This window comes from Miniopterus natalensis, chromosome 3, assembly GCF_054644295.1.
Source record: "Miniopterus natalensis isolate mMinNat1 chromosome 3, mMinNat1.hap1, whole genome shotgun sequence".
Lineage (NCBI taxonomy): Eukaryota > Metazoa > Chordata > Mammalia > Chiroptera > Miniopteridae > Miniopterus > Miniopterus natalensis.
In genome coordinates this window covers 51,678,615-51,702,134 of record NC_142083.1, presented here as the reverse complement: position 1 = coordinate 51,702,134, position 23,520 = coordinate 51,678,615, and the positions used below count along the sequence as shown (strand labels likewise).

Sequence of the window (23,520 nt, the reverse complement as noted above, 5' to 3'; positions counted from 1 at the left end):
CATTGGGTAACACAAGAAGGAATTTCCTATAATAGATATGAGAGTGGATTATTAATAGAATTTTAAAAAATTTTGGGGGCAAATCGTTAGAGCAGTTCTCATCAGTATACTTCCCTCTTTACAGGGGCTAAAAGTGGACCACGGTGAGAGAGCCTCACCCAAAACCGGCATTTTGATTCCCGTTGGGCTTTGGTTGGCAAGCAGTTGTAAGCTTTTATGGCTTAGAATAAGACCTTTTCTTACGGGTCCAGCTCTCACGACAGATCTCAGAGATTCCCTCATCCACACAAGCTCATAAGTCACATATAGTAGTTAAGTAAAATACTATGTTTAATTCTAAGTAAAACAAAAGTGGTCAATCTTTTCCTTTGTCCTTGGTTCCAAAAACCCTGTAATTTCCACCAGACCCTAAGGGACACTTCTCCCCACCCACCATGTGTTGGTATCAATAACATAAGGGCATTTCACTGTAAGAGGTAATAAATACAACATGCTGATTTTGCTTTGCCGCAGTAACCTGCAAAATCATGAACATTTGGGTTTCAAAGAGTCAGTGAGACTTAGATGGTCATTTTCTCCAAGAGCCTGGCCTAATATTTTAAAGAGCTCTTATTAGAAGATTGTTTTTTTAACATTCCAATAGCCCTTGTCAGGGAATCACTCTATAGATTTTACAATGTGCATTTCATGCCAATAATATAAAAAGAACATGAAATACTCAAGAAGCAGACTTAGTTTCTCTCACCTATAACAAACACATAGGTTGGTAGAAGGTACTCTTGCCTTCATTTATAACAAACACCCAACTTACCAAATAGTGTGAACTTTAACTTGTATTTTTTTCATCAGCTTTTGGCTTGGAAGTTTCCTCCTTTGCCTAAAAGGGAAAGCAAAACCATCAATGAGCTCTTTTCTGGATTGAGTATCTATCATAAAACTGATCAACCAGAAGATTCTTATGAAGAGATGGGCTTCTCAGAGTTAAAGGGGCAGAAGGTGGTAGTCAGTTGAGGAAAATAAGATGGTTCTTTCTAATTATCTTTTTTATTTAGCCAACACTATGAATTCTTCCCCTTCAAGTTTATAAGCTAAAAATAACCTTAAGTGATTCTAAATTTTTTACTCTAGACTCTTTTTTGAAGACCAAGGTAATTGAAGGAAAAAAATATGTGTTCTTGGGTGGAACTGTTCGTTCATTCTGCAGTGGTTCCTTGCCCTGCAATGAGGAGTATTGCTGGCCAGCTAAACCACTCAGTATAAAGGGTTATTATGCTTTCTGCTTTTTGTGAAAAGGTTGATCATATACTTTGTATAACTGAAGTTAAATAATTAGCAAATGGATTTGAGATATGGCATGAACTACTTTTAGATTTCACATGTAAGTGAGATCATGTTATTTGTCTTTCTGACTTATTTCACTTAACCTTCAGGGTCCACCCATGTCACAAATGGCAAGATTTTGTTCTTTTTTATGGCTGAATAATATTCCATTGTGTAAATATACATCACAGTTTTAAAAATCCACTCATTCATAGATGGACACTTAGGTTGTTTCCATATCTTGGCTCTTATAAATAATGCTTCAGTTAGCATGGGGGTGCACATATCTTTCTGAGTCAGTGTTTTCATTATCTTTGGATAAATAGAAGTTGAATTGCTGGATCATATGGTAGTTCTAATTTTTTGAGGAACCTCCATACTGTTTTCTAAAATTGATATACTAATTTATATTCCCACCAACATTGTACAAGGGTTCCCTTTTCTCCATAACCTGGCCAACACTTATTTGCCTTTTTAATAACCATTGTAACAGGTGTAAGGCGATACCAATACCTCACTGTGGTTTTAATTTGCATTTCCATGATTAGTGATGTTGAGCACTTTTTCATGTACCTGTTGGCCATCTGTATGTTTTTGAAAAAAATGTCTATTCAGATCCTTTGTCCATTTGCCAATCAGATTGTTTGCTTTTTGCTACTGAGCTGAGTTCTTTATGTATTTTGGATACGAATCCCTTATCAGATATGATTTGCTAATGTTTTCTCCTATTCGGTAGGTTATCTTCATTTGTTGATAGTTTTCTCCGCCATGCAGAAGTTTTTTAGTTTGATACAGTTCCACTTGTCTATTTTTGCTTTTGTTGCCTTTGCTTTTGGTGTCAAATACATAAAATCATCGCCAAGACCACCATCAAGGAGCTTACTGCCTGTTTTTTCTCCTAGAAATTTTATGGTCCAAGTCTACAATCCATTTTGAGTTAATTTTTGTGTATGGTGTAAGATAGTGGTCCCTTTTCTTTTTGCAAATGGCTGTCCAGTTTACCCAGCAGTATTTAATGCAAAGACTGTCCTTTTCCTATTGTATATTCTTGCCTTCTTTGCCATAAATTAATTGATCATACATTGGTGGGTTTATTTCTGGTCTCTATTCTGTTACATTGATCTGTGTCTGTTTGTGCCCAAAGCATACTGGTTGTTTTTTAAAAAAATTAAATTACTGGGGTAACATTGGTTAATAACATTATGTAAGTTTCAGGTGTACAACTTTATAATCCGTCATCTGTATACTGTATTGTGTGCTTGCCACTCAAGTCTGTTCTCTGTGAATTTGTTACAAATTGTAGCAGCTGAAATTATTTTTAATGTTTCTTTCCTTTAACCTTTATGCTATAATTGTTTAATACACCTTTCTAATTAGCATTTTCTAATTCTGAATATCACTGTAATCAATGTTTTGTGTACTGTTCTCTTTGCTTTTCAGTTTGAACCTCTTTCGGCATTTCTTGAAAAGTGGTGAACGCCCTCAGCTTTTGTCTGTCTGAAAAGCTTTATTTCTCCATGTCTGAAGGATAACTTTGCCATAATGAGTATTCTTGACTGGCAATTTTCATTTTTCAATGTTTTGAATATGTCATTCCACTCTCTCCTGGTCTGTAGAGTTTCTGCTGGGAAATCTGCTGATAGCTTAATGGGAATTTCTTTGTAGGTTACTTTCTTTTTATCCCTGGCTATCTTTTAAATTCTTTATCATTGACTTTTGACAGTTTCATTATACTATGTCTTGGAGAAGGTCTTTTTGCATTGAGATAATAAGGTGTTCTACGAGCTTCATGAGCTTTTATGTCTAGTTCTTCCCCCAGGTTTGGGAATTCTCAGGTATTATTTAAGTAAACCCTCTGCCCTCTTTTCCTTCTGGTATACCCATTATTCTTAACATTGGTTTTTATAATGGAGTCTGATAGCTCTCATAGGGTTTCTTTACTTTTAAAAAGTCTTAGTTCCTTCTCCTCTTCCACCCAAATCATTTCTAAGTAGATTCCTATTCTCCAGACTGCTCAATCTTACTTCAGTCTTCCCTCTCCATTTCCAATGCTTTTCTAATGCATTCTGCACCTCATTTATTGAATTCTTTAGCTCCAGAATTTTTGTTTGGTTACTTCTTATAATTTTCATCCCTTTGATAAAGTATTCCTTCTGTTCATTAATTTTATTCCTGAGCTCATTAAATTGCTTGAGTTTTCTTATAGGTGGTTCAGTTTCTTCCTAAGAGCTATTCTTTGAGTTTAGTTGCTGCAAAATTGTGGTTTTTCTTTTTGTGATACTATATTACTGTGATTTTTCATAGTGTTTGATGAAACGTGCCTCTGCCATCGCATCTGGAGTAACAAACGCCTTTGTTATTTAGGTAATGCTTTGTTTACTTTGATTCTGTTTAACAGACTGGCAATTAGAATACTTTTACTTTTCCAGACGTTGGCAGTATAGCACAAGTTTTTGGTTTCTCTTACTGGAGCTGATTTGCTGCTAAAGTTGGGAGCATGCCTGTAAAAACAAGCTGGCTTTAAAAGAATAAAAAGGCTGGTGGCAGTGTGGGGAGAGAGGTGTGCTTAGCACATGGGGCTTTGGGTGTGCCCATGGCCTGGTAGGGGGATCCTCGAGTTGGGGAGTCCCAGAAGTCTGTTGGCAGACTTCTTGCTGTAATCCCCAAGCAGAAATAAGTCCTCCTCAGTTGTTTCTGCCCCTTTCCCTTCCCCCTCCCGTCATCACTGCAGCCTCTCCTCCAAGAGAGCAATGGGTTGCTCCAGCTGCAGCATGCATGGCTGGGAAGATCCCCAAGCACCTCCTTCACCCTCCACCCCCTCTGCCAGCAAGGTTGGCTCTGCACCTTCTCTGAGGTCCAATCCACCCATTTTCAGATGCACAGATAGAAGGACCCCTCAGGTATCCTGGTTTGCTGTGCAAAGTCACCTGTGCTCAGTTATGAAAGTCTGAAGAGTTGTGAATTGAAGGGGAGAGGAAAAAGGAACGACTGATGCTGACATCACTCTCAGTCACCGTCTTTGTTTTAAAGCTTATTTTGTCTAGCTACCCCAGATTTCTTTTGGTTTCCATCTGCAGGGAATATCTTTTCCCATCCCTTCATTTTTCAGTCTGTGTATCCTTAGATCTGAAGTGAATCTCTTGTAGGCACCATATAGGTGGGTCTTGTTTTTTTATCCACTCAGCCACTCTGTCTTTTGATAGGAGAATTTACATTTAAAGGAATTATTGATGGGTTGTACTTGTGGCCATTTTGTTAACTGTGTTTTGCTCTTTTACAGGTCCTTTGTTTCTTCTCTTCTTGCTCTCTTCATTTAAGACGTGATGATTTTCTGTAGTGGTAAGCTGAGACTCCTTTCTCTTTACCTTTTGTGTATCTACTATATCATTTATCTGTGTGGTTACCATGAGGCTTACAAAGAGCAACCTATATTTATAAAAGTCTGTTTTAAGTTGATAACTTACGTTGGAATCCATTCCAAAGCTCTACATCCACAACCCACTTTATATTTTTGATGTCACACTTTACATCCTGTTATATTGTATATCCTTTAATTACTGTAGTTACACTTATTTTTCACCTTTTGTCTTTTAACCCTCATACTAGTTTTAAGTGATTAATCCACCTTTACATCATTAGATTACTCTGAATTTTACTATATACTTTTACCAGTGATTGGCACTTTCATGTGTTTTTCTGTTAACTAGCACCCTTTCATTTCACCTTAAAGAAGTCCCTTTAACATTCCTTGCAAGGCAAGTTTAGTGGTGATGAACTCCGTTAGCTTTTGCTTGTCTGGGAAAACCTTTCTCTCTCCTTCAATTCTGAATGACAGCTTTGCTGGGTAGAGTATTCTTGGTTTTATTTTCCTTCAGCACTTCTAATATATTACCTTCTGGCCTGCAAAGTTTCTGCTGGAAAATCTCCTGATAGTCCTATGGGGGTTCCCCTTGTACATAAGTTGTTTCTCTCTCACTGCTTTTGAGATTCTCTCCTTGTCTTTGACATTTAATTATAATGTGTCTTAGTGTGGGTGTCTTCGGGTTCATCTTATTTGGAACTTTCTGGGCTTTCTGGCTCTGAATGTTTGCTTCCTTCTCCAGGTTAGGGACGTTTTCAGCCATCATCTCTTCAAATATGTTTTCTGCCTCTTTCTTTTCCTGGGACCCCTATAATGCAAATGTTGTCCCATAAGTTCCTTAAGCTATTTTCATTTTCTTTTCACTACTCTGAGTTCCAGTGCCATCTTTTGACCATTTTTTGTTTGAGTCTGTTGTTGAACCCCTCTAGTGTATATTTAAGTTCAATTATTGTATTCTTCAGCTCTGTGACTTCTATTTGGTACTTTCTTATATTTTCTCTTTGTTGAAGTTCTGTGTTCACCCACTTTTCTCCATTGTGGTTCTCATGGTGTTTGATGAGCACCTTTCTGACCATTATTCTGAACCCTTTATCAGGTAACTCACTTACCTCCATTTGGTTAAAGGACTTTTTCTATGGTTTTATCTTGTTCTGTTTGGAACACATTCCTCTTTATTTTCCTGATACTTTGTGTTGGTTTCTGTGCTTTAGACAAAACAGCCACCTCTTTCAGTCTCGAGGGAGTGGCCTTGTGGAGGAGATGAAGCTTATCATTCAACCTTGTCCTAGCTGTTGGTTGCTTCTCAAATCTTTGTGATTGTCCAAGCAGATTATTTAGTTTTAGTGACTCCCAGTAATTGAGGGGTGCTGAGATCTGTCAGTGTTCCATCGGGGGGAAGATCTCAGCCAGGACCTGGGTTCAGGCTGACTGCAAGCCAGACCCTCAGGTAGCAGCTTTTAAAGTATGCAAATTACAGTGACATGGGACGACAAGGGTTAAGTAGCATTGGCTACCAGAACCAGGTGATACAGAGGTGTCCCCTGGGAGCAGCTGCAAACATCGAGGTACCAGAGGAGGGTGAAAACTCCATTCCAGGAGGTACTAGCAAGCTGGAGTGAAACAGTGGGTAAGTGCGAAGATGGCACCTGCTGGCTGGAGTGAAGGAGAGATCAAAGACGGCACCCTATCAGCCTCTGTCACTGGTGAGTAATTCGCCAGGCCCCAGGTGTTGCTAGATGCCTGCCCTTCAGGCTGACACTGAAGTCACTTAAGCTTCTTTCATATAAAGTCTAGAAGCCTCTCCATCTGCTGCCTCTGTGCTAGGTTGTTGAGTCCAAGCACGTAAGCCCTTTAAGGACCATTTTATCAGTTCACTATAGCTTTGTGGGTCTTGTGGATGTGCCTTGTTGGCTTTCAAAGCTGGATGTTTTGGGGCCTTGTCTCAGGTGCAGTTCGTAAAAGTGAGGGTATCAAATGTAGGCTTCAAACTTAGTTCTTCAGGGAGAAGCTCTGGGTTTTGAGTTCCCCCCAACTGTGGGTTGCCATGCTGGGGGAAAGGTTTATGGCCAGATTGTGCCTCAGCCTCTCCTACCTGCTTTGATGTGGGGGTTTTTCTCATTTGCCCAGTGAGTAAGAGTCACTCAGCTAGTTTCTAGATTTCATGTGTCCATGGAAGGAGGTGCATTTAAGGCCGTTACTGTTTTGCCATCTTGAATTGGAAGTATCCTGTTTTAAAGAGTTTTGATGTAGCTGGACTATTATTTTTAAAGTTGTACCTTTAATTTCTCATTATAGTTAGGGGATCATAGTAATAACCCTCTGCATCACACGTTTAAGAATTGGAAGGGACCCAGAAGTTGTCTAATCCAATGTCCATTCCTTTACTGACCACAGTTTGAATAATTTCAATAATAGGAGAATCTCCCAACTGTTCTGTTCCATTAATGCCCAAATCTAAGAAACTGGAACCTATAGCTTCCACTCATTAGCCTTAGGTCCACTTTCTAGAGCAACATGAAAAATTATATACTAATAGTCTTGGCTCCCAGGTAGTATCTAATATTTTGGATCACAAAAACTCTAAGATCTTCCCTAATTCTATGTACTACTCCTATATTCTTAAATTTACAATAACCACATTCTCTGGTGGTGTTTCCTCACCTTTTAAAAGGTCTCAATTTGCAGTAGTTCTTACAATGAATAGCATATCATAATCAAACTGACTTTTATCCCTTAATGATACACAAAGTAATGGTTTATTCTATTGATGGTAATTTAGATTTACTGAAATGCAGTATAGGAACCTGTACTGTCAATGTGTTATCCAAGTGAGAACGTTCAGTTGGAAGTGGTCGTCTGGGTCTTTAAAGAAGTGAAAGTGCAAAACGCATTCATCCATCCCAACGTTCCCCAAACTCTCAACCACATTACAGCACCAATTCTAAGGCCCAAAAGCATACTACTGAGAGATCAACTAAACTAAGGAGGAATTCATGATATAGCAACCAGCATGTCCTTGCTGATCTGAGGCAGAGCTCAAGAAGAGGAAACAGAAATCCTAGATCTTTCAAGGATGGAGGGAAACAGGGTAGTAGGCAGAGGGCTATTAAGTCTGAATATTGCTTTTAGAGTGGGGAAGGAACTTAAACATATTTATTATAAGCTGAGAAAACTGAGATGGCTCTAGAGATTGAAGGTTTTGGAGAGAATGGATTATTGACGGCTGAGAGAACGGAAGAGGCTGAAGGGTGAGGAGAGGGAGGAAGATCTGTCAGTGGGTTGTGGGAGGAGGACCTCTGGGATTTTCTGTAGGGTGACCTCGATTTTTCTCTTTGAAGTAGAAGGCAAGGTCGTCTGCGGACAGTGGGGGAACGAGGCTGGAAGGGAAGAGGGCCGAGCACAGGGCATGATTCAGGCCAGCACAGATGGCTTAGACACCGTAAAATTCCAGTGGCCTCATCAGGACTTTATGTGATATTCTACAGATCAGCATAGGAATCTGGTGGTGTTTTAACAATTTTGTTAAGCATGTTCATTTAGATTTCTAAAGTATCAGTTAGTTTTAAAAAAGTCGTTAAAACTTCCATTTCTTTACCAAGACAGGCTACGGGATAGTGTTTAATGCTTAAATTTTTATTCTAAATAGATTCCAATCAGAAATTTAATGACTAAAAGGATAAATGCCACTTCAGGTAATTCCTAAACAAATTTGCAATATATTTAACTGCTCCGTTTACCTTTGCAGAATCCTTTGCTTTCCCCCCATTCTTGGGTGCTTTGGGCTTGGGAGCAGTCTTCTTGTCTTTGTCCTAAAGCAAAGGAAAGAAAAGGTAATGCGGCTATTGCTAACGTTAATCCATCTAGCAGTTAAGTACTGGCTACAGTTAAACCAAGTCAGGCTACTCGTTTTAGTAGCCTGGAGAGCTCCAATTTAATTAAATAATGGAAAACCTTGGGTGTTCTAGTTACAGGTTTTTGAACAATGGCGAATGTACATGGAAGTGATTAGGTAGGAGGTAAAAATGATAAAAATGAGGAAAATGGGGGTCCAATTGGCATGACTCACTGAGAACTTATTTTGCTCATCAAAACAGAGCTCGTTTCTCTTGGGATTGGTTTTCCTTTGCCACAGAATAAGAACAGGACGTTGTTTTCAGTGTTAAGAAGAGAAAGGGAACAATGGAGACAACCACAGACAGCTGGGGTAAGTCGCATATAAAAATAAAGTCCACTCACCAAAAAGGCATATTTATGAGTTTCTAGGAGTGAGAAATCAGATGCGGAGGCAGACTAGAAATTAAATCGCCCAACACGGGAAGGACTGGAAATTCAGTGAGTGGGAGATAGGCTTAATACCAGCCAAAGCAATAGCAAACCGAGACCTCTAAAACAGTTCTTCTGAAAACAACAAGGACAGTCATTTCACTGTTTCTTCTGATTTATGGAAGGGTATAATATGTAGGTAAAATGCCACACATTTGTTGATTTACACATTATCTTTTTCATTCACTAATAATCACATTTCGAGCATCTGCTATATACCAGGCATTTTGCTAAAGCTGAGCACGGAGGTAAAAGACACTTCACTACTATAAAGTACACACCTGGTGGTGTAATACACATGAGACTAGAGGTAAGCCAGAAGTTACCTAGATGGCAGGGAAGGAGAGGCTTCCAGCTGGGGCCTGGGAAGGGAGCAGTGGTAAGAGAAGTCTTCCTGAAGAGCTGACGGTTGAGCTGGGCCCCCAGGGATGGAGAGGAAGCCCCAGGGCAGTGGGTATGGGAAGGTGGGTTGTACTAAGGGACAGCTTTCATTTGAAATGAACACACAGCATTATTGTTGGACAGCAATATAGTGTGGCAATCAAAAATAACAGCAATAGAGAGGCAACATGGAAAACACCTATGAAATAATGTTAGCAATGTATCTTATGGACTCTAAGTACAACCATGTAAAATACAGACAGATGGAAGACGACAAATGTACTGAGTAGTGTTTGCAGGGTAGTAGAATTTATATTTTTTCTGTTTTCAAGTCCCCTAGGGCATCATTCAATTCACTTTATGTACACGTGCAGGAAGACACATTCAAAGAAAGTCAGTATGGAAAAGCGCAGTACCCTTGTTGTGTTCTCTGAAGTCTCTGTACTTGAAGAACAGCTGTCGAAATCCTCTGAGAGGGAATCAGTGGGGTCTTGATCGTCTGCAGGTTTCTGAGACATTAACAGAAATAACCATCAGGGGAGAAACCAAGGCAGAAATGCTGTACAGTGCCTTCTCCCCCATCATTCTTTTCCTAGCGAAGTAATGGATTACAAAGGAGATACTGAAACAGGAGAATATTGCCAGCAAGTTGCTTCGTATTTTCTGAGCCTTGATTTTCTAATATGGAAAAGGAAAGGTTCTTGGGAAGACCAGATGAATGAAAGAAAGATACTACACTCTTAAATGCTCTTGGCATCACACCAAGCACAGGCAGGCATTCAATAAATACTTCTGAACTGTCAAAGTTGCAGCTAGAATAAAAAATAACCTTTTTATAGAAACATGCAGCTATGGTATTTACCTTTGGTTCCCTTGTGGGTGGCTCCACTGGTTTGTCCTTAAAAGCAAAGCAGACGATTGATTAGTCATAAATTTTTGTAAAGGTTTACTTAGGTGTAGTCAGTATATATATAAATCTATACTATCCAATGACTTGAATTGGGGAGTATATATTTGCAACCACTGATTAACCTAGGTCCTTACTGTTCTCCACCAGCTTTGCTTAATTACCACCCTGTAACGATTTCGATGAGGAAAATGCAAGAATGACAGTCTGGTCCTGGAAGTGAAACACTAATTACTTAGGAACTTTCTGCCATCATGTGTTATAATTCTATTTAAAATGTTACAAAAAGCAACTTGTGTTTTTATGTTTATGTCTTATTTACTGGAACTTATTATAGCTCAGAGGGATTTGAGGAGCAGTCTGCAGAGACATTAGTTGTTTTTCAGTCAGGATTACGAGCACAACTCATCAGGGATTTTCCCCATCTATAAGTCAAGGACATTAAATAATCCATTTCCCAAAGAATCCAAGCAGGGTCAGGTGGTACTATCAAAGCAGGGTGCAGAATTGCTATCTTGAGGAATACTAAATAAACAGGAATTAATTCCTGTAAGAGGGACACTCGAGCTGCTAACCCCCTTTAAATCAAATGAAGCGGTACAGAAAGACGGATGTAATTTGACTTCCTTGTTTATATATGATGAACAGGCCTGGAAAGGGTTATTTATCAGCTAACTGACTTACAAGTAGGAGCTAAATAGGTGAGAGAGATACAGGCCAAGTTGACTTAAGAAAAACTGGCTTCCATGTTAGAGGCAAAAGGCTAGAATTTCCTGACAGTATGTTTAGATATACAAATAGGACTCGTGATTGAGGATATGGTTTTGCCTGTCTTCACTCTCAACGGTGCTGGTGGTGGTGGTGTAGAAGGAAGAAAGGGAGACCCCAGGTTTGGAGGTGACTTATTTGCCTCTATTAATTATTCCAATGCTAGCTCCTTAAATAGAGAGGCTCTGCTTCAGTTAGGATTACAAATATCATTATTCACTTTTATAGCCTTAATTCTTGTAAAAAGAATTCATCTGTGTACATGCCTTGGAATAACTGTTGAGCATCAGTGAGTGAATGAACATTATTCAACTCTGTATGCCATGGTGTCTAGCATACCTGAACATCAAATGATACTGGTGTAAATAAATATTAAATAGAATCCCGGACAGCCTGCTCAACAGGGGCACATTAAAAACAGTCAAGTTACATTTTTATGCTGTTGTTAAAGTGCACCTCCTATTCATTTCAAGTGAGGTTTATATTTAAAAAGCTTTGTCTTATGTATCCAATCTAACCTCCACTTACCTTATCATCGTTATCCAAGAGATGTCTGTATTCAGGTGGGATAGTGTCATCTCTTTCTCCCAGCTTGTCTCTATGTTCAGCTTTAGTTCTTTCCTATAAACATTGAATGGGTACAATTAATACTCCTTTCCTCTTTTGCTTATAGAATACATTCTGAAATGCAGAATTCTGCATTTATTATACTTTTCTGAGGCAAAACATATGGTCTGCTTTTATTTTTTAAGAGAACAAAATGCAAAATGCATGACTTGAACAGACTATATTAGTTGATGACAAAAAGTAAATCCATGTGCTTCTATATGTCAGTTTGCATCTGTGAATTTTCTACCTGTCTTTTAAACTGAAATGATTAAATAATTATCCTCAGAAACCACATAAAGAGATAAAACCCAATAGCATAAAATATCTTTCTGTGAGTTTCACTTTTCAAATTAAAAAAATCAAGTCATTGTACCTTGGCATTTAGAGGGGTAACCACTATTTATAAGCAGCCCTGAAGGACCAGAACGCGTAGCAAATCTGAACAGATGTGCTGACTGCTTGTGTTGCAGGGGAGGAAATACCTGCCGTTAAGCAAGCGGCACCGACAGCCCGGCTCCGCGGCTGGCCTCTCAAACTCAGTGACACTAACTCCCCCGCTCAGGAAGGGGGTGCTTTACATTTTATTTTTCTGCATCTTTATAATTTTATTTCTCACATGTAAAGTTTGCATCAATATTCCTATGAGAATGGTAGAATCAAGACATAACGAGTCTTTGAAATGCCTTGTCTTTGGAACACCAATTTGGATGGTCAGTTACTTCCTGGTTCCAAGCTAAATGGATTGTTGAATATTGTATATTAAGCATAAATAAGTACTTATACATGTTGTATAAAATATGGAGAGTTAACAGTTTGTGCTTTGTAGACACACCTCTGCACGCAGTTAGTTATGACAGCAGAGAAGGCTGCTGGGGAAACCTCTGCCACTCCACGCACAGAATGTGTCAACCTAAGAAATGCACACACACGGGTGCTGTCTACCAGATAAAACCCAGAACAGTCAATGTGGGGAGAGAATAAAAATTAACAAAGCAGAGCTGTCCTCTTCCATCATAACAAGGTTTGGTCCCACAAAGAAGACATTTGCCTGAACCTGTGACACAGCATAGTCCTCATCGAGGAGTAAAGAAATACAACATAGACCCCAGGGGAAAAAATGAGACAGTTATCCAACTGTTCATTAACTCCAGATAAAGTTGGAAGTGTTATTTTTCTTTTTGTGTAGAGAGTCCAGGGCATTTTATGCTATGAAAAGAAATCTGAAATTTTCATTTATTTTTTTCCTTTACCTTGACTTTATCCTTTAATGGTTTGCCCTCATCTGGATCAGGCTCCCTTTGCCCTAGACTGTCAGAAAGTTCATCCAGGGCGTCATCGATTTCTTTGTCGTGGCTCTGTTTAAAAGTAAATCTGAATTAGTCACTGGTTGTCCAAATCAGGTCACCTGTTGGAGTGTGGCCCCAGCACCGCCACTAAGACTTCTTAAGGATTTTCACTAGGGAGATGAACAGGGTGAGTGGAAGGCACTGGACTGCCAACCCTTGCTCAGTGTTTTCTCTCCCTGCCCTCCAGCTCTCAGTGGCCTCTCAGCACCTGTCTACCCTTGCCCTACTCCCTGATGTCTTTCACCTTCCAAGAAAACAGGTCTCTCCTAAAAAGATGGGGTTCCCTAGCCTGATTTGCTGGGAAATATGTCTTAAGATGCTTTTGAAAACTCATATGAATTATTATAGCTTAGTTTTTACTCATTGATTCCCAAGTATATTCATTGAAATAAAAATTATACCTACTTTTAGTGATGGCTCCAAATAAAATATTAACTAAAACTAGACCCTCTGATGTAAAAACTGATAAGGTATCATTCTAAAACATACTTGTGAAAGGTAGATACATGCAAAAAAAACAAAAAAAAACTAGACTTAAATGTAAGACTCAAAACCATAAAGATCCTAAAAGAAAACATACGCAGTAAAATCTCTGACATTTCTCTTAGCAATATTTATGATATATCTCCTTGGGCAAGAGAAACAAAAAAAATAAACAAATGGGACTACATTAAACTAAAAAGATTTTGCACAGCAAAGGAAACCAACACCACAAAAAGACAACCTTCTAAATGGGAGAACATATTTACCAATGATAAAACCAGAGGAGTTACTATCCAAAATTTATAAAGAACTCATACAACAACCAAAAAACAATCCAATTAAAAATGGGCAAAGGAACTGAATAGACACTTCTTCAAACAGGACAGATGGCCAACAGACATATGAAAGGATGCTCATTGTCACTACTCAGAGAGATGCAAGTTAAAACCACCATGAGATACATCACCTCACACCTGTCAGAATGGCTCCATCAATAAACAAGTGTTAGTGAGGTTGTGGAGAAAAGTGAACTCCTGTGCACTGCTTGTGGGAATGCAGATTGGTGTGGCCACTGTGGAAAACAGTATGGAGCCTCATCAAAGAAATAAAAAATGGAGCTGCCTCATGACCCGGAAATTCCACTTCTGGGTATATATCCAAAGAAGCCCGGCCGGGCGTGGCTCAGCGGTTGAGCATCAGCCTAGGATCCAGGAGATCGCAGTTCGATTCCCGGTCAGGGCACATGCCCGGGTTGCGGGCTCGATCCCCGGTTGGGGCGTGCGGGAGGCAACCGATCAATGACGACTCTCTCATCATTGATGTTTCTCTCTCTCTCTCTCTTCCTCTATCTGAAATCAATAAAGATAAAAAAACACAAACAAACCCAAAACACTAATCTATGTTCATTGCAGTGTTATGTACAACAGCCAAGATTTGGAAGCAACCCAAGTGCCCATCAAAAGAACAAAATCTTACCATTTGTGAGAGTGTGGATGGACCTAGAGGGTGTTATGCTAAGTGAAATAAGTGAGTCAGAGAAAGACAAATGCCATATGATTTTACTTATATGTGGAATCTAAAGAACAAAATAAATGAACAAAATTGAAATAGACTCAGATGCAGAGAGCAGACTGAAGGCTGCCAGGAGGCAGGAGCATTGGGGTACTGGGTGAAAAAGGTCAAGGAACTGAGAAGAACAGGTTGGCAGTTACAAAATAGTCATGGGGATGTAAAGTACAGCATAGGGAATAAAGTTAATAATATTTAATAACTATATATGGTGCCAAGTGGCTACTGGAAATATTGGGGGAGGTGAGAACACTTTGTAAAGTATGATTATCGAACCACTATGCTGTACACCTGAAACTAATTCAAAATAATATTAAATGTAAACTGTAATTGAAAAATAAAAATAAAAAATTGAAAGAATAAAATTAGGAATCTTTTTGCTTTAAAAAAAAAAGGCTTTTGATTGTGGATATATACTAATAGCCTCAGTCAGGGCAGAGCCTCTCACCTGAGTATTAAGAACTGAAATGTCAACGGCAGCCTGGGTTATTAATGATTCTTCCTTTCTGTGGCACAGGGGCTTTCATCATGTGTGTGTCACAAACACACACACACAGCATTTTACTAGTTTTAAGTGCTTCATGAGAGCTCAGAATTATAGCTGCTAATGGTGGAGCTGCCCCTGCTGGGTCTGGGCTTTGTCATTTGTGCCTCTGGATATTTTCAGATGCTCCTGAGGCTGACCCAACAGGATGAAAATTCATTCAGAATCTCTGACTACAGCACTAAGTGAGCTTTGATGCTACATCAAAAGGAAAGGAAGCATAGCTGACTTCACTAAAACTACTTCATCTCCATCTAGCAAACCAGGCACTTCTCAACCAAAGGAGATGGGGGTCTGGTTTAGGGCAATCTCTATCTTTTGATGTGCCGTGGTCTCCTCGATAACTTCACATTTGGTACTGCACAGAAAATTAATCAAGGAAGTCTGGGAGAACTTTGATCCCTCCGTCTTGCCTCAGAACATGTAAATAATTAAAACAGTATTGATGCTGAGGTTTTTCTACTGCTAGCATGAAAATGACAAATTTTTACTGGTGTGAATGGGAGGAAAAACAACTCTATTCCAGGACATGTTTGTTAAGTTTTGGGGGGGGCAGAAGCTCAAACACTGACCAATTCCATAAAATAAAGTTAAATAATGGATAGTATTTACAGCATGTGTTAAGAAAAATATAAAAAAAGGAGAAAATGATCAGGAAAGCTAAAGAACTTTTAAAATCTAATAATTCAAATATACAGACAATGCACACTGCACTTTCAATTCTATAAAGCAACAATTTAAGCTCCTCAACTATGGTTAAAATATTTTCACATATATTGTTTCATGTAATCATTTTCAATATTCTGTCATTTCTCTAAATCACCAGTCTTATCTCTTCTGCAGGTGCCCAATCTTCCTAACAATTTTTGTCTAATTCCACTTACTCTAAAGAGGAGTCCTATTTTCCTCCTTTTTGGTGCTGTTGTGAAAATAAATATTTACAAAATGTGCTACTTACCAGAGTGGCAGGGGATGGGCCTGCAGAGCGGGTGGTTGCCGCTGGGGTTTGGGAAACCACTTCAGAGACAGTAGCTGAGAGTTTAGCATTGTCAAATGGCTTTTGTTAAAAAAAGAGAGAGATTTTGATCACTAATATGTTATATACAAAATTATTTTCACAATACCATCACTTGAATACAACTCTTAATATAGCTTTGTGATTAAGTTTCTTGATCCAAATGAACGCATAGTAACACAGAATCTTAAAAAGAATTTTTATCCTATTTCTTACTCCACTGTATTATTTTCTACAACTTCCTATTATTTATTATTCTAAAGGGTGTTCAATAATCTAATGGCTTAGAGCTTCATGGTTTATTTACACATTTCTTACTGTACTTTTAGATTGCAGTTTTTCAGCTTTCTTCTTTGTAATTAGTTGCCCTGAATCAGAGTTCTAGTAGTAGTTCTTTTTATGGTATTAACTATATTCAGCCAAACTGCCCTCTCAAAAGTTGCCAGGAATTCATACTGCGAAAAGCAGTGAATGTGCATGCCTGTTTCCCATGGCCTTGCTCACCTAAATTAGGTATGTATCACATATTTTACATTCTGATAATACATTAGGTATAAGGATGCTCTACTGTTACCTGCTAAATGTTATAAGGTTTCAATTTTATTATTTTTTTCTTAATGTTAAATATTATTCCAGAATCTTTCTGAAATGAGTTCTTCTCTCATTTCAAAAATATACTAAATCTGTCATTTATGTTCATTTCTCAATTTCTTTTTCCACTGATCTGTGACTTTGCATTCTGAATCAGAACTGTATTTTTTAAACCATTATTGTATAAGAAAGCTTGTCAGTATTTTTTCATATTTTTATGCCTTCATTTTTCAAATATATTTCAGAATACCTTTGAGTTATATAAAATAAATTATTGCTATTTTAACAAAAATATTGTCATCATACTTTTAAGACATTTAGTCTAACTCTTAGATGTACGAGTTTTAATTTCATGTTACTTTTTTTATTCATTTCTTCTATTGCAGTTTTCTTTAAGTCTGACATCTCATTAGATAATTATATTTTCTAATGTGTTACTTAGAAATTTACATAGCATACATAATGTTACGTACAAATGTGAGAGCAAAAACTTCAGGCAACACCAAGGAATCATTCTTTTTTCCTACTTGTCACTTATTCTTTTCTCAATTGATATATATTTTTCATGCCACTGTCCACATAGGATTAAAAAACCCAGACACCACAAAAAAGGTTCTGCAGTTAAATAAATTTGGCAACTGCAACAGACTTACAAAATGTTCTCAAACAAAGAGTCCTGAAAATCCTACAGTTGCAAAACCTGCTGTTACCCAGCATTTCCCAAACTTCGAGGGACTATCTTCCACAGGAAGCTAAGTTTCCCTGGAGGTTATTTGGAAAATGACCAAATTGTAGAGTATCAACTGGTAAAGTTGTCTAAGAAGTAATTTTAGATAAACACAATTTTAAATTTTATTTTCATAGGTGTACTTGATAGAGTACCTGCTCACTGGTTTAATTAGTTACACTGTTGAAAATATTCACTGTGCTGGAACAATATCTAGTATTTCATGATGCAACACAGTTTTAATGGCTACAGTGGGTTGAGGGCCATTAATTTTGTGATTGTTTCCTCAGCTCCCACGTCAGATTCTAAGTCACGAGTTTCCATTTATTCCTGCCACTTGAAAAGTAAGGAAATAAAAACAGGAGTTTCAGCCTTACAAGCGGTGAAGTGTCGGGGAGTCCAATGAAGTCCTTAGACAAGGCATCAAGGAGTAAGTCTTCACTCAAGGGCTGCAAGAACAGAGGACATGTATCACACACCTCATTTGTCTCCTCTTCAAAATGATGTTACTGTTCATAAGCTGATCAACTCATTAAAAAGAAAGCTATGCCCTTCCTGAATTATAATCAGGGATTGTAATTCAAAGAGAATGATATACTCAGAGAAAACGGCTTGCTTACTAGAAGCGATTCCTTCTTGGACTCTTTAGGCAGGAGTGGTTTTCCATCTTTGTCCTGTCCAGGGGGAGAAAAACATGGCACTGAGTCATTTCACATTCATCCTAAATATGAGCCCCTGTAAACATTATCAGGTTATACAAGATGCTGCTGTACATTATCAATTAGATTCATCAGTTCAGGAAACAGACTCTCTCACCAGAGACTACGCCATAATTAGTTCATGGTAACAAACAGCTCACATATACCAGACATTCCCTAGACACAAGGGCTACAAAGTAGATTGGGCCCGACCTATGTCCTCAGGTGCCCACAAACTAGTGCCAGAAAAAAAGTGAACAGTTCATGTAGTGTGGCACATGGCACCCGCAGGACACTGTGGGAGCACAGGGAATGAGCCCAGGGGTTGGGGGGCTTTGCAGAAGTTGCTTGGAAAAAGCAGGTTAATGCTACAGGCAACACGTCCAATTAACACACACTGATTACGTGCCCAGCCCTGCAAGTAAATACTGGGAATACCACAGGAACTAGCACAGACCAAGCCCCTGCCCCTGGGAGCTCATCCTGTGGGTGGGATGCTCTGAAACTTATGGCTGAGATGATGCCAAGCTTCTAATGACTCTAAGGTCCACTCATGTCTGAGTCACAGGACAATTAATAAAGCTGTTGTGACTCTTTAGTGAAAGAAGATTTATAAATAAATGGTAAATCCCATTTATCCACATACACAAAAACAAGTGCAAGGCTACATACATACTTCTCCTGATAGACTGGCCAAGGTGATTTTTGTTTTATTTAAAATGTGAAAAGGTGCAGTGGTGTCGAGCATTGCCTGTTTCCCCTGGACTGACAAACTCCTTTGCCCTTTTCCATCTCTGCAGCTTCACTGGTACCTTCTATTTATTCTTCAGTCGGGAGGGAAAGCAGAACCTGGGCTTGTTCTCCACCATCCCTTAGCTGCAAAGGCAGCAAATTTCCCGAGTGGCACAGGGGACCATCGGGGACACGCCCACCGCACACACAGACTGATCCCCCGTGTCTGGAAGGGGACGCTCGTGGGCTGCCCTCAGGAAGCTGACTCTCACTGCAGAGGCCTGATGTGAGCATAGCTGATAAACAGCAGATTAGGATCGAAACAAGAGCTCAAGCCAACCCCCATGAAAATTTTATAAAGTGATAAGTAATTATGTGTGAGATCAACCAGTCCAGAAGAGCATGAAACTAAGCCAATCAACCGCTTTCTTAAAAACTGCCACTAAAATTCAGCAAAGGGGGAGAGAGAAAACAACCAACATCTGATGAAGAAAATAGTTACCTGTGTTTATGAAATAGGTGTGTGGGGGGGTGAGGAGGGACAGAACATGTGACTCCTAAGAAGCTCTGTAACAACCTTGCAACAGCAAACACACAAGTCCATATTATTAGAAATGCCATGGCTGCAACTGAACTGTGGGATGCAGAGGAAAGCAGAATAATAAACTCAACCTGGGAGAGCTCAATACAGCTCCCATCTTTGCCAGACCAATGGACTAGTGCACATGGGTGCGTGAGGGGAGTATCGATCTTCCTGAGTTGTTAATGAAGCTTAGTTGGATACCCTCTCAAGAAATGGCACATTATGAAGAAGACGGCTGACATTTGTTCTATTGTCCATGCATCGGTCCCTGTTCAAGTGGCTGTGCTTCAACCTCAAGGTTCACAGTGGGGTCTCCCCCGCGACACTTGTTCTAAACAATCTGTACATTCAAAATAAAGAAATGGCGCTCTGATTTTTAGACATTTAGATATCTGTATCTAAAAGTTGCAAATTTTTCCTCATAGGAAACAACTGTTCTTCCTTTTCCTATCTATACGAAGGTTTTCTAAGTTTTCTAATTTCTGCTATTGTAACATACCATGCATTAGACAGGAAAAATTAGGTAGCTTAGATATTCGATTTCTTTCACTGCAGGGAGGGCTAGAAGGCCAGTTAGGAATATCTTAGCGTCATATCTGGTGCACTAAAGGGATATTAGTGGACTAATACTATTTGGTGTTGGAAATATGGAATTCAGTGTGCATTAAAATACAGAAGAAAAATACCGCAGCCGATTTACCTTGACCTCTTCCAGCCTGTAGTCAGGAGGAATTGTTTCCTCTTCTTCACCGAGCTTTTCACGGTCCTCTTCTTTGGCTTTCTCCTAGACAGAGAGGATACCACCACCTCCACTGTTAGTGCAGCTTTTCTCCACAGAGTGGACGCCTGAACGACTGAAGCTGCGGTGACTGTAGCCACCGCTGGGTTAGCATGTACCTATGACCACAGGTGTCGAGTACCTACAGCACCTTAATCTCTAACACTGTATCCAGGTTAGCGGGCTCAGACTCCACCACTAGGCCTGTGGGGCTACAAGGAAGTCCTGAGCAGCAGCAGGCAACTGCCACGTCTCTCCCGAGTCCTCAGCAACAGGAACGCAGGTGGCCAAGGTGAGGCCCAGGACTCGGACACGTGCATGCTGTCCCCTCACGGCTGTGCTCACACCTGATGCTCGCTCGGGTGGAGCTTATGAAGCAGGGGATACACAGTAACAGAGAAAGCCAGCTGGTCATGTGTAATGGGAAATATTTTTAAAATTGACTAACTTATTTGGGAACTGAGGGCAATCAATGATAGTTACTTTCTAGAAGTATCTGAGCTGCCATTACCTTGACTTTATCGTCCACAGGCTTTCCATCCTCTGGGTCTGCTTCCCGTTTCCCCAGGCTACCGGCCAAGGCTTCCACAGCGTCATCGGGCACCATGCCCTTCTAAAAATACACAAGTGGATGCACTAAATAGGTGGTTAATGCCTCCTTTTAAAGAGACTACATCAAACAATTCAGAAGGGCATGTCCTTATTTCAGGCCTAGATGAGAAGCCCATGTTGTGTTTTAATAATCTGAATTATCAACTGAATTAGAATCTGTGTTTAAAAAAATCTAAAATGTTAAAAATTCGAGATTCCTTATATTAAGCATGAAGTGTGTGCAACTGACACTGACACTGAGAAACTTACAAGGTCTAACCCAGCGTTTCGGTTTGGACATAAGGCAGGCAATGGAGTGGGTGTGCCACGGAGAAGCTGATAGCCAGGAAAGAAGAAAGGAGTAATTTTCTGTGATTGTTCTTGAGGTGGCAAAGGAAAGACTTCCAGAAAAGCCCAGCAGAGGACATTCTCCTCAACGTTCTGTAAAACAGCCTGGCCCGCCCCGGAGACAGGGGCCCCGCCGAGTCTCTGCAGCCCAGGAGCCTGCTCCCCAGCTGGCTGGTACTGGGCAGGGGAGTCACGCTGACTCGGGGAGCCTGTGACTGACGGCCTGAGTGGAACGACGACAGCCATGGTCCAGCTGTTCGAGTGAAATGTGCTCCCCTTGTGATGCAGCGGGCGCTGGCCACGCTAGTATTTAAAAAGGACCTGGATGAACTCAGGGCGTAAACGGCATAAAGGGAAAACAAAGAAGAAACTATGTTTGGGCTAAAAGACAGGACTAGACCTGGCTTCTTCCAAACCACAGGTCATGATCCATACATTAGTGGCTCATAAAATCAATTCATAGTTCATGGCCACGAATTTTTTTTTTTTTAAATGAAAGACTAGAACAGAAAGAAACATATAACAAGGATAAGTACCACTTACTAAACTGTTGCTTCTATTGTGTAGGTACTAGGTTGTGATATTAATGCATTCCCTACTGTTGGTCTCGGTCAAAAATGTGAAAGCCCCCGAATTAAACAGTCTCAAAGTTTCTTCTTATCATAAAAGTCTATGACCTCATATTGCATATATATATATATATATATATATATATATATATATATATATATATATATATATATATGGACTTTAGAGTAAAAGTCTCTTTCTGTTTTATAACTTGGCATCATCCCAAGTAAGTTGTTTCTCTGCTAGGCTGCCCTGCAAAAGGAAATCTCACCACAGAGGAAAGGGAGCCTGAGTGGAAAGCGATTTATCACCATCTAGTGGTTGGACACAGCATACACTTTATTCCAAGAGCAACAAAAATTCCAGATGCATCTAATTTGTTTGGGATTATATCTAAATTGTAAGAGTTGCAGCGGTCCCAAATCTTATCCAAGCAACCCAAATTGCTATCTGATCCCAAACACCTGCTCACACTCTGCTTCTGTCTTCTCCCCCTCTCGGCTGTAGAACCTTTGGAAAGAAACCACTGCTTCCCAAGCCTGTGCCCTTTGGCTTCATAAGTGACTTCCAAAAAAGATGAGATACTGCCATTTGTGACAACATGTCTGGATACCATCCTAAGTGAAATCAATCAGACAGAAAAAGCCAAGAACCATATGATTTCACTTGTATGTGGGATATAAAACGAGAACAAATGAACAAACAAGAAAAACAAAAACTCACACAGACAACAGTGTGGCGGTTACCAGAGGGAACAGGGGTTGGAGTAGTAAAGGGTAAAGGGGGTCAAATATATGGTGACAGAAGATTTGACTGAGGGTGGTAAACACAGTGCAATATACAGATGATGTATCATAGAACTGTGCACTTGAAACCCATATAATTTTATTAACCAACATCACCCCAATACATTTAATGAGGGGAAATAAGTGAAACAGAGAAGCTAAGAGAAGCAGCAGCAATCTCAAGAACGAAGGAATCTGGAAACAGGACGAAGGACTAAAACTTCTATTTCTATAGTATTTCATGTCCAGTTCAGAACTAGAACTCTGGTCTCTGAGTTTTCTTAATGAACTTTCTTTTTACACAAATAAGAACCACACGGGGCACACATTCGCCTCCTGCCTCTGGTCTGTTACCTTTTGCTCACTAAGCCTCAAGCCTTTCTTGAGTCCTCTGACCTTTATCACACTCTGTATTCACTACTCCCTCTGGTTCTTCAGGATGTCACAATCCCAGAAATGCCAACGAACCTTAGTGACTGTTCTCTTGGCAACCGTGGTAACCAGAGATGGTGCAGCACAGGCCCAGGAAAGGAGGTCAGAGAACGGAAAAAACAAGAGCTCTGTTTTTTTCTGTCCACTAAATATCCAGTGCTTGACTCTACAATCAGGGTGAAGTTGGAGAAGCACCTGAGCCCTCTAAGGCCCTGGCGGCCACACCTTGCATGAGAAGTAGATGACACATGCTTAGGTCACAAGAGGTCTGTCGCCCCAGAATGCTGGCTATTATCTCCGTGATTTCCATCACTGCCTCTGTTCCTGCTTCCTTCGCCAATCTTCTCACAGGTTCTTGCCTTTCTCCTGGTCTTTGCCACTGTGGGCCTGTGACCTGGCTCCCACACGTAAAACTTTCTGGAGATGACCCTGAAACTTCAAAAAAGGGGATCAAGTCCTGCATAAGGCAGGAGGGAGAGACCCTGGACTTTGAGGGGATTTGCAGTTGGCACCAGAGACTTCCCTGGCAGAAAGCAGCCTCGGTAGGGCACCCAGGACAC

The 23,520-nt window shown here is 39.9% G+C and overlaps 1 protein-coding gene across 2 annotated transcripts in view; it reads right to left on the bottom strand.

Annotated features, from left to right (window-relative positions):
- CAST (calpastatin) overlaps positions 1–23,520 on the bottom strand; it is a 48,845-nt gene that overhangs the window by 2,095 nt on the left and 23,230 nt on the right. For both annotated transcript variants that reach the window (XM_016216156.2, XM_087815459.1), the window contains 11 exons: positions 20,746–20,847; positions 20,157–20,240; positions 18,064–18,117; positions 17,821–17,892; positions 16,069–16,167; positions 12,920–13,024; positions 11,589–11,681; positions 10,248–10,283; positions 9,802–9,894; positions 8,419–8,490; positions 812–877 (listed from right to left, as the gene is read on the bottom strand). In XM_016216156.2, coding sequence (XP_016071642.2) covers positions 827–877; positions 8,419–8,490; positions 9,802–9,894; positions 10,248–10,283; positions 11,589–11,681; positions 12,920–13,024; positions 16,069–16,167; positions 17,821–17,892; positions 18,064–18,117; positions 20,157–20,240; positions 20,746–20,847 — 861 coding nt within the window. In that variant the 3' untranslated portion in view covers positions 812–826. The remainder of the gene's footprint in view (positions 1–811; positions 878–8,418; positions 8,491–9,801; positions 9,895–10,247; positions 10,284–11,588; positions 11,682–12,919; positions 13,025–16,068; positions 16,168–17,820; positions 17,893–18,063; positions 18,118–20,156; positions 20,241–20,745; positions 20,848–23,520) is intronic.